General features: G+C 40.4%; 1 protein-coding gene across 1 annotated transcript in view; it reads right to left on the bottom strand.

Annotated features, from left to right (window-relative positions):
- Nucleotides 1-12,247, bottom strand: part of KIF4A (kinesin family member 4A) — a 143,095-nt gene that overhangs the window by 50,562 nt on the left and 80,286 nt on the right. Inside the window, exon 15 of the mRNA XM_084869809.1 lies at nt 11,160-11,345. Within this exon, the coding sequence (XP_084725935.1) occupies nt 11,160-11,345 (186 nt within the window). The remainder of the gene's footprint in view (nt 1-11,159; nt 11,346-12,247) is intronic.

Genomic DNA, 12,247 nt, shown 5'->3' with positions numbered 1-12,247 from the left:
TTTTCCATAATTAAATATTCTTACACTAGTATATGTCTTGTGCACATGTGCAAGGTTTTTCTAGGGTAGAGACAAGTGGAATTATAGGATCATGGTGGGTACACATTTTCTATTTCAATAGAAACTGCCAAATTGTCTTCCAAAGTGGCTGTTCCAATTTATACTCTTGCCAGCTATGTATACGAGCACTTGTTTTCCTGCATTCTGTCAACATTTGATATCACTACACTTCCAAATTTGTAGCAATCAGATGGGTAAAAAATAGTATGTCTTCATTATATATCCCATATTCAGTCAATAATTGCCTCACCAACTCCATGAAAGGAATTATTCCTAGGCTACTATAACTCATGATAATCTTCATTAAAAGCTACACCTTCTCAAATTTTTCTATGGCGATGCTTCACAGTGACAGAAAAGTTTAGAATAGTGGTCACTAGCCTTTTGGACCCTGTGGGCCACCGGTTGGCAAACGCTGTTCCAAAGGTTTCCTTAAATCAGCAGTTGCCAATCTTTCAGGCCTCACAGACAAGTGGTTGGCAACCGCTGGTTTAGAACAAAAAACTACCTTATTTTTTAGAAAAAGAGAGGCAGTCAATTGGCAGAGGGTGGGAGGGGGGGGTAAGAGATCAATCAAAGGACTTGTATGCACGTAACCATAACCAATGGACACAGACGATAGGGGGGTGTTGAAGGCCTGGGCTAGGGAATGGGGGTGGGCTGCCAGAGGACAATGGGGGATAAAGTGAACATATGTAATACTTTTTAACAATAAGAATAAAAAAAAAGTACAGATTAGCAGGTATAGAATAGTCATGGGGCTGTAAAGTACAACACAGAAAATATAGTCAATAATCTCTCTATATAAAAGCCCAGTGACCAGAATGGATGGAACGACTAGTCGCTATCACACTTATTGCAGCAGCCAACTGGCCTGATTGGGACCCCTACTGCCCCCCCCCCCCAAACTTCTGCAGCCCTTCCCCCTGGCCAGCCTGGCCCCTGACCGGCCCACCCACCCTGATCAGGGTTGTGGCTAGCTGGCCAACTGCCTACAGTCCCTCCCCCTGGCTGGCCCCACCCTCAATAACTTCCCATCCCAATCGGAGGTGGGGCCATCCAGCCAACCACCCACAGCCCCTTCCCTTCACTGACTCACCCCTAATTGCCCCCCCCCCCTACTGAGGGCGGGCAGGCCAATCTCCTGCAACCCCCTATCCCCCGGCTGGGCCAGTAGGACCCCACCCATGCATTCGTGCACTAGGCCTCCAGTCTATATACTACCCTGTTTCCCCGAAAATAAGACAGTGTCTTATATTAATTTTTTTTCCTAAAGTTGCGCTAGGTCTTATTTTCAGGGGATGTCTTATCTTTCCATGTGCTAGGTCTTATTTTCGGAGGATGTCTTATTTTTGGGGAAACGGTAGTATATAAAAGGCTAATATGCTAAGTGTCCAACCATCTGACCAGTTGCTATGATGTGCACTGACCACCAGGGTGCAGACGCTCAACATAGGAGCTGCTGTGACATGCACTGGCCATTTACAGAAAAAATGGCACCACGGACCTAGCACCCACAAAGCAACACTCAGCTTCCCCACAGTGGGACACAGGCCCTGCCACCACGCTGGAGTGACAGCCCACCAAATCACAGCTGAAGCTGCTGAGACCCCATGGTGCAAAATGTGGCCCACGGGCCAGCCTAGCAGAGAAACGGTGGCTGTGGGTGCTGGGTAAGGACATGATGTAGCAATGCCCAGCTTCCTCTCCCTAGCAACTACCCTCCCTGGAGTTTGTTCAGCCCAGGAACACAACTTGCTTTATAGCCAGGTAGAAAGATTTTTATATTTTAACCAAATGTCTGTGAAGGGTTTTCCCATGCCTCATCTCATTTGATCCTCACAGAAGTCTTGAAGTAGGTAGATAGGAGACTCATTGGAATCCTAATTCCTTTTCATTAGCCAGAAAACAGAGATTTAGAAAGCTTAGAAACTTGACTCAACTGAAAAGAAGAAATGGTGGACCTTGAAAATGACTTCAGGTTTTCTCACTGTGCAGAATATAGTCAAATACTGCTGCAGTTAAATATGTTACCCTTTGTTCTCCCTGTGTGATCTACAATAATAATCTACATTGTGTTGATATCTACTGCTGTGTTGCTAACAATTACCTTTAAGAGAAGTTGGGGTGCTTCACTGGACTGGAAAAAGTTTAGCTACATCAGAAAGCAGGCCTAATTAAGCAAGTTTATATACACTGAGTGGCTAGATTATTATGATCTCTGAACGCATAATAATCTGGCCACTCATTTTGAGTGTGTGTGTGTGTGTGTGTGTGTGTGTATTAGAGGCCCGGTGCATGAATTCGTGCATAGGTGGGGTTCGGCCTGCCTGGCCAGGGACAGAGGGGATATGGGCGGTTGGCCGGCCTGCCTGCAGGTCAAACTCCTGGTTGAGGGGACAATTTGCATATTAGCCTTTTATTACATAGGATATACACTGAGTGGCTAGATTATTATGCATTCAGAGATCATAATAATCTGGTCACTCATGTATATATATAAAGCTCTTGCTGGCGCCAATTGTACATGTGTGTTTCGATCTGTCATTGTTGATCATGAATTTGGCTGACACTTCTATTATAGAGAAAGGGTGAATAATGATATTTAAATATTTCTTCTAACTAATTTCCTTTCAATGTGCATGAATTTGTGTACTGGGTCACTAGTATTATAATAACTATGCATGGTGTTAGATGGTGCTAGATTTATCAGGATGATCACTTTGTACAATAAATTATATAAATGTACACTCACTAGATTGTGTATCTGAAACTATATTGTACCACAACTCTAATTAGAAAATAAAAATATTAAAATTAATAAAATTAATTAAAAAAAAGAGTACAAGAAAAGAGGAATAATTTTTAAGCTTAACCATTAATCCTTTGTTTACCCTGCAAAGGCCAAAATACATTCAACCTAAAAAAAAAAAAGCTTCATTTTAAATCCTGTTAACATGGAGACTGAGCTACATATTTAATTTACTCCCTCCTAATCCCATTAAAGTGAACTAAAAGAAGGGTATAAATTGACAAAGATGAAAAGAGCAGTCAAAAGACATAAACACAATTTTGTAAAAGGAAAACAAGTGATAACTGACTTAACAGAATTGAAAAGCTAAAATACACCTATAGGACAAATGACAAGAAGCAATAAGCCAATTTATACTATAGAACTAGAGAAGAGCACAGATTTCCTCTCTGGACAGACCAAACCCAATGGGCTGAACTCACAGACAGCAAACATAGTGGAAGGCAGGGATAAAGTATCATACTGCTGATGGAGGATTAAATAAGTATCTGTAAATGACTGGAAAGACTCCAACTCCCTTATTTTCTCTGGGTTACCAGAAGTAGGGCATACCACCTCTTTTCCCACATAACTCCAGGCAGGACAATGAATGAAAGATTTCTTTATTAGAAACTGATCAGCCCAAGAGAAACCCATGTATATAGAACTTCCTATTGTTTTTAGTGCCTCCCTGTTAAATATAAATGAACAGCTGAAGATCATTGAACATTTGGGGCATGTTTCTTACCTGAAAAAAAGACCAAAACAAAAACACTAAAGTAAAAAACTTGGAAGAAACAGAGGTAAGAAAAAAAGAAGAGAACCTCAACAAAATTTAACTTCTATTCTTAAAGCTAAACACTATATCCGTAAAAAACAAACAAACAAACAAAAAAACATAGCAGCACAATTTACCATAGCTAACATTTGGAAACAGCCTAAGAGTCCATCAGCAGATGAGTGGATTAGAAAACTGTGGTACATCCACAATGGAATACTATGCTGCTGTTAAAAAGAATGAACTCCTACCATTTGCAATAGCATGCATGGATCTGGAGAGCATTATGCTAAGTGAAATAAGCCAGTCAGAGCAAGATAAATATCACACGATCTCACTCATTTGTGGATTATAATAAACAACATAAACTGATGAACAAAAACAGACCCAGAGACAGAAGCATCCATCAGACCGTCAGACCTCAAAAGGAAGGTAGAGGAGGTTGGGGGTACGAGGGAGAGATCAACTAAAAGACTTGTATGCATGCATTATAAGCATAACCAGTAGACAGAGACAGCAGGGGGGTGAGGGCATGTACAGGAGTGGAGTGGGGTGGCACTGGGGGAATATTGGACACGTATGTAATACCTTAGTCAATAAAAAAAATCAATTAAAAATACATAGTATAGTACAGCGTTTTTCAACCGCTGTTCCGCGGCACACTAGTGTGCCGCGAGATGTTGCCTGGTGTGCCGTAGGTGCAGACAAGACAAGAATTTTATAATTTTTCACTATTTTGTTTACTTAATATTTCATAATAAATTATAAAATACTTTCTTTGTGTTTATTTGATTCCTATTTAAGAGAATTACTTTATATATAGTCAATATAGGCACAGAGTTAAATTTTTTAACATTTTCTAATGGTGGTGTGCCTCGTGATTTTTTTCATGAAACAAGTGTGCCTTTGCCCAAAAAAGGTTGAAAAACACTGGTCTAGTAAAAAGATAATATAAGAAAACCTCCCATTAAAGAAGAATTCAAAATTCTAGAATGAAAGTACACACCAGGCACCAAGCACAATAAATGAGAAAAGACCCATATCAAGGTGCATCACTATGAAATTAAATAACACTTTGGGACAATGAAAAGATTCTAAAAGTTTCCACAGGAAAAAATACAGGTAAAATAAAAAGCCATCACAAATTATAATGGACTTCTTAATAGCAACAATGGAAGAAGAAGACAATGGAGCAAAGCCCTCAAAATTCTGGGGAAGAAAATTTCCATTGTAGAATTCTAAATCTAGCCAAATTAATAAGTGTAAGAAGAACAACAACAAAAAAAATTTGCAGGCATGCAACCGCTTAAAATATTTTCCTCTCATGTACACTTTCTTAGAAAGTTATGGTTTGTATTCTACAAAAAGGTGTATCACAAGAAGGGGGAAGACATGAGACATGAAACAGATTCCTAAGGTGAATGGTCAAAGATTTGCTTTCTCAGTAGGCCAAGAGAAAGCAAACCAGGACAGAAGATTTTCAGGAGGGTTGTCTTAAAAAAATAAAGGGATTGATAAATTTATCTGGTGTAGTTGACCACACTGAGAGGAGTTTCATCATTCTGTTAAGTTTGGAGATAAATTATTAACAGGTACATAGAAGACTAAGTAAATGAAAAACTGAGATTATTATAGTCAGTCAAAGATGGTACCTATGGGTAGAAGCTGAGCTTACATTCTTGCAAGAATATATCAAATTCGTGCACTGGGGGTGGGGGGTCCTTCAGCCTAACCTGTCCCCTCTCACATACAGGGAGTCCTCAGGGAATGTCCTACGTAGTCTGGCCTCCCTTTGTGGGAGGCAACTGGGCTGATCAGCGGAAGGCACCAGTCCCATCACCCCGCTGCTGCAGCCACTGCCAGTCACCACAGCCACCAAGGTGTTTTCATCAACACGGACTCCAGTCCCTTCACCAAGAAAAAATGACAACTTTCTTTAGGCATTTTCAAGATGTGTCTTTCATAGGATATGCATTTCTTTCTTTCTTTCCTTTCTTTCCTTCCCTTTCCTTCCCTTCCTTCCCTTCCTCCCCTCTCCTTCCTTCCTTCCTTCCTTCCTTCCTTCCTTCCTTCCTTCCTTCCTTCCTTCCTTCCTTCCTTCCTTCCTTCCTTCCTTCCTTCCTTCCTTCCTTCCTTCCTTCCTTCCTTCCTTCCTTCCTTCCTTCCTTCCTTCCTTCCTTTCTTTTCTCCTCACCTGAAGATATGTCTCCATTGACTTTTAGAGAATGTAAAAGAGAGGGGAAGACAGAGAGAAACATCAAAGTGAGAGGAACACTTTGATTGGTTGCCTCCTGTATGAGCCCTGATCTGGGCCCTGGCCAGGGAGGAGCCTGCAACCTAGGTATATGCCCTAGATCTGAATCGAACCCAGACCCTGCTGTCGGCAGGCTGAGGCATTATCCACTGAGTCAAACCAGCTAGGGCAGGATATGACATTTCTTAGCCCTCCAGCAGCGGACCTTCATTTTTTCCTCCAGGAGTGTGGTGGAAAAACCCTAAATCACCTCTTTGGATTCTTATTACACAAGTTACTAAGAATATTACCAGTGGATATACAGGGAGCTTAGCCAATGTGCAGTCAGAAAAGGTGTTTCCTCTATAGTTCACACCAATCATGGGCTGGGCTCTGCCCTGGCCTAAAGCCTATGGGCGACCTTGGGCAGGGCACCCCCAGCTCCCTGCGATCCCAGGCTCCTCTCCTGCCTCTTCATTCTGATTGCAGGTTGACCCTGCCCAGGAACCCTCTGGCTCAGTCCCTTCCCAGGCTGCTCTGGACCCACGCAGCCTTACCTCACAGTGACCTGGGTGCCAGGATGTTCGTGGGCGCCTATGTATGCAAATTAACCACCATATTTTTTGGTTCATTTGCATACTCATTCTGATTGGCTAAGGGTGTAGCGAAGGTATGGTTATTTACATATTTACATGTTTGTCTATTATTAGATAAGACTAGAGGCCCGGTGCACAAAATTTGTGCACAGGGGGGGGGGGTGAGAAGGGGTGACCCTCAACCCAGCCTGTATCCTCTCCAATCTGGGACCCCTTGAGGTAGTTGGATATCCCTCTCACAATCTAGGACTGCTGGCTCCCAAATGCTCACCTGCCTTTCTTCCTGATTGCCCCTAACCACTCTGCTTGCCAGCTTGATCATCCCCTAACCCCTCTCATGCCAGCCTGATTGATGTCTAACTGCTCCCCTGCCAGCCTGTTTGCCCCCAACTTCCCTCCTCTGCCAGCCTGGTCATCCCAACTGCCCTCCCCTGCTTGCCTGATCACCCCCAACAGGCCTCCCTTGCAGGCCTGGTGCCTCTCAACTGTCTTCCCCTGCTTGCCTGATTGCCCACAATTGCTCTCCCTTGCAGGCCTGGTCCCTCCCAACTGCCCTCCCCTTCTGGCCATCTTGTGTTGGCCACCTTGTGTACACATGGGGGCAGGATTTTTGACCCATGGGGGTAGCCATCTTGTGTGTTGGAGTGATGGTCAATCTGCATATTACTCTTTTATTAGATAGGATAGAGGCCTGGTGCACAGGTGGGGGCCAGCAGTGCAAACAGGGATATCAAAGGTAATGTTTGGTAAACAGTAAAAGGATTATTGGGTTAGGGGCTTGCCTTCAGCCATTCAGCCAAAAGCAGGGCAATATTATGCTGATTTTCAGCCCTTGCTGAACATCAAAGTCCATTAGCCTTCCAGTGGACTTCTTGCATAATTATGCTAACTACTGGTTGGTCTTAGCCTCTGGCAATGATGTTAACATCTTCAGCAAATCAACATATGAAGTTTTGAAGCTTGCTGTCAATACAATAAAACAGCATACATATCAAATTGCATATGCATCAACATATTTGTAACTCCATCTATTGAAAAAAACCCCACATTATTAACTGATATATCTGGTAAGTCAGTCAGAGAAAGACAAGTATCAACATGACTGCACTCATATGTGGAATCCAATGAACAAAATAAACTGATGAATGGAGTGGATCCAGAGACATGGAAGCATAGAAAAGAGTGTATAATCTCAGAGGGAAGGCAAGGGAGGGTAGGTGGGAGGTAATCAACCAAGATCCTGTATGCATACATGTATAACCCATGGACACAGATGATAGGGTGCTAAAGGCTTAGGGTGGGGGAAGAGAAGCAGAGGTGGGCTGGAGTGGGTCAATGGGAGAAAAATGGAAACATATGTAATACTTTCAACAATAAATAAAAATAATTAATTAATACAAAAGTATTCAAAACAGTGGTACTGGCATAAAAACAGACACATAGATAAACAGAAAGGAATAGAGAGCCCAGCAATAAACCCTCACTTATATGGCCAACTAATCTATGATAAAGGTAAAAATATACACTGGAGTCATAACAGTCTCTTAAACAAGTGGTGCTGGGAAAACTGGACAGATACATGCAAATAAAACCCTAAAACTGGACCACTCTTGTACAAAATATACAAAACTTCCTCAAAATGGGGTAAAGATTTAAATGTAAGGACTAAAACCATAAAAACTATAAAAAAACATAGAAAGTAAACAATTTCACATTAGTCTGAGGTAATATATTTTAGGGTATGTCCTCTCAAGCAAGGGAAACCAAAGCAAAAATAAACAAATGGAACTACATCAAATTAAAAGCTTTTGCACAGCCAAAAAAGCCTTCAATAAAACAAACAGGTAACTAACTAAATGGGAGAAGATATTTGCAAACAACATCTCTAATAAGGGGTCAATATTCAAAATATATATATATATATATATAAAAACTCATACAATTCAATAACAAAAAAAAGTAAATAATCCAACTGAAAAATGGGCAGAGGACATGAAAAGACATTTTTCTAAAGAAGACATACAGATGACTAACAGTCATGAAAAGATGTTCAATATCAATTATTGTTGGGGATATGTAAATAAAAACAATGAATGGCTATTATGAAAAAAGTCAACAAATAACATATGTTGATGAGAATGTATAGAAAAGGGAATCCTTTTGTACTGTTGGTGGGACTGCAAACTGGTGCAGCCCTATGGAAAACAGTGTGTTGATTCCTTAAGAAAATTAAAAACAGATACACAATACAACTCAACAATTCAACTTTTGTGTACTTATCTGAAGAAATTCAAAATCCTAATTTGAAAATATTCATTCACTGCTATCTTCACTGCAGCATTATTTACAACAGCCAAGATGTAGAAACAACCTAGGTGTCCATCAATAGATGAATGGGAAAAGATGTGGCACACACATACACACACACACTGAAATATTACAGAGCAATGGTTTTATTAATATGTGGAATCTAAAAACAAAACAAATAAATAACAGACCCATGCAAACAGACCAAAGGGATGGTTATTAGAAGGGGTGGTGGTGAGATGTCCTTGCACTGAAAGAGGCCCTTGCTTAAATAAGAGAAGGGGAATATAGTCAATAATATTGTGACAAGTTTACACAGGGAAAGATGATTACTAGAACTAGTGGGGTGGTCACACTGTAAGGCAGGGGTCCTCAAACTTTTTAAAGTGGGGGCCAGATCACGGTCTCTCAGAGAGCTGGAGGGCCGGACTATATGAACTACTAATTCCTACTGTAACACCTCGGCTGCGCTCACTGCCCAAAAAGCCTGGCAGGCCGGATCAGACTCCTCTGTGGGCCGCATGTGGCCCGTGGGCCGTAGTTTGAAGACCCCTGCTGTAAGGTGTAAAAATGTCAAATCACTATAGTGTACACCTGAAATGAACATATTGTATACCAACTATACTTAAATAAAAAAATAAATTAAAAATGATATTATTAACTCCGGGATAAACAAAAAGCTATATAAGAAAGGAAAGAAATCATATTATACTATATGACTCAGCTGTTAAACATTTACATACAGACATAATCATAAAAATGTAAACATAAACTATTTAATCAAACACTGTGATAAAATACCTTTTTTTCCTTTCTTTTTATATATAATCATCTTTTTAAAAAAAAAAATATTTTATTGATTTTGTACAGAGAGGAAGGGAGAGAGAGATAGAGAGCTAGAAACATCGATGGAGAGAGTCATTGATCAGCCGCCTCTTGCACACCCCCTACTGGGGATATGCCCGCAACCAAGGTACATGCCCTTGACCGGAATCGAACCCGGGACCTTTCAGTCCCCAAGTCGATGCTCTATCCATTGAGCCAAACCGGTCTCGGCTATATATAATCATCTTTAAAGATAGAGGTGAGGCAGTGTGCATGGGTGGCTGTATAAGAGAGCTATGTTCCAGTCTTCCAAAGTGAAAAATCAATTGATAATGTTAGTATTGTACTATTTGACTTTTATAAATTATAGACATGTAGTTATTTGACATAAAGAAAAATTAAGTTTTAAAAAAAGTTAAGTAAGACTGATAATAAAAAAAATAAAACATCTATTGGCATATTGGCAACTCAATTATTACCTCTACTATAGGGGTATAAAGTGGCAAAAATCACATAGCAAACCCCCCCTTTTTATTTGTTCTTACTCTGAAAAATTAGGGGAAATGGTGGTAGAAATGCATTAGTGTTTCAGGGATTTCTTGATACTAGCATATAAGACTTTGGGGTTATAGCTGGATGGGAAAACAATGCACCCTTTCCACCTATCAGTCCTATTAACATCCCTTTGTGGATGGGAAACACTGGGCTACAAGGAAAAATGAGGTCCGGAGCAAGGGTAACCTTGCCAATAACCTGAAAGCCAAGACTTGTCTTTAAGTAAAGATAAATTCTCTGAATTAACAAGAGCAAATTAAAACCACCATAAGGATAAACAAGTTCAGCCATTTGCCAAGTCATGTTATATCCACTACAAATCTCTTTATAATTGACACTGAGACCATGTACCATTCTCAGAACCCCAGCATAGTTATTTGAACACAATTTCTTCAAGCAGGGACCATTTCTATTATAACACCATCAAACTACTAGAGGCCCAGTGCATGGATTCGTGCACCAGCTGGGTCCCTCGGCCTGGACTGAGCCTCTCGAAATTTGGGACCCCTCAGGGGATGTTGGAGAGCCGGTTTCAGCCCGATCCTTACAGGTCAGGCTGAGGAACCCCACTGGTGCACGAATCCATGCATTGGGCCTCTAGTATGCATATAAAATCTTTGGTTAATCTCTTCTGGTCCTCCCCCTTCTGCCCTTCCCACTGAGATTCATCAGTTTATTCCATCTTTCCATGCCTGTGGTTTCCACTCCTGCATTGAGCATCTACCCCTGGTGGTCAGTGTGCGTCACAGCTACCAGATAGTTGGCTGGTGGGCCAGTCGCTTAGGCTTTTATATACATAGATTTATTAAAACCTATTGTAGAAGGTATTAGATTAAGTAAAACAAAATTATAGTTTCCCTACCCAGAATGTATTCTTTTTTTTAAACCAATAGTAGTTGTCTTACACACATTATGTTGTCTTGTCATCATCAAAAACAGTTTGCCTGTTTTCTTTGCTTACAATTCAAGAGAGATGGTAGACATTAACAAATGCTGCGCTAGAAAAGATTTTACCTGGTACTGGAACTGAATTGGTTGTAATTGGCTGTCATCTTGAGTCATCTTCCTGGCTAGGGCCTCTTTCAGTGCAAGGGCTTTATTCAACTCAACCAGCTCCTTAGACATCTGAGCTTGACGGAGAACATGTTGAGTGGTGAATCCATCAGAAGATCTGCTTGTCTGTAGACAGGTTTCCACTTTCTGGAAAAGATCAGGATAATGATTTGTAAGAGAAATAAGTAATTGGAGTTCCTTAGATACTACTTAATCAAGTCTCACAGCCATTTCTCCATTACCAGTACCTTTGATCTTTTAAAACTCGGCTTTCTCATACATTCATTTAAATATCTAAAATAAATTGAGCTAGCCTATTTCCCTGCTCTCATAAGCATTTTATTTCTTATATCCTTTAACTGACTCTTTCAGAGCAAACTAAATTTCTTATTTTTTTCTTTTTCTTTTTTAATCCCCACCCAAGGATATATTTTTATTGGGTTTTTTTTTTTTTTTTTTTTTTTTTTTTTTAGAGAAAGATGACGGGAGAGAGAGAAAAAAAACAAAACCTCACATTGATGTGAGAGAGAAACATTGATCATTTGCCTTCTGCATGTGCCCCAATTGGGGATTGAACCTGCAACCTTTGGTTCACAGCACAACACTTCAAACAACACTTGGCCATGGCTCTTGATATTTTTTTTATTAATCAGGCCAACATTTCTCACTTTTACCTCATTCTAAGGGATCCTTAAAGGAGAGAAGGCTCTGGAAATGGCACTTTAGGAATGGTGGAAATGAAGAAGGTTTCATTTATTATCAAAAAGCTGACCTTTTGCACCTGATTTATCTCCCATCTGTCTTCTTTCAGAATATGAAAATTACCAATATGTATTGGCTTTAGGGAGAAAAAGCTGTCTCAAGTAAACAATTGTCCAGGATTTCATTTTGACTTTGCTCTATAACCTTTAGCTAACATCTAATATATTTTATCTGTTCTTGCAACTTGAATACTCAAAATGTTTTGGTTCCTTTAGGTTTTAACCATCTCATACATAGAAAAGTATGCTGAGAAAAAATTCTCTTCCATTTCCTCTCTAATGCTCTTG

The sequence above is a fragment of the Pipistrellus hanaki genome (genome assembly GCF_964339955.1).
Source record: "Pipistrellus hanaki genome assembly, chromosome: X".
NCBI classification, from domain to species: domain Eukaryota; kingdom Metazoa; phylum Chordata; class Mammalia; order Chiroptera; family Vespertilionidae; genus Pipistrellus; species Pipistrellus hanaki.
The sequence above is the reverse complement of the archived record's forward strand: the minus strand, read 5'-3'. Positions and strand labels throughout refer to the sequence as shown.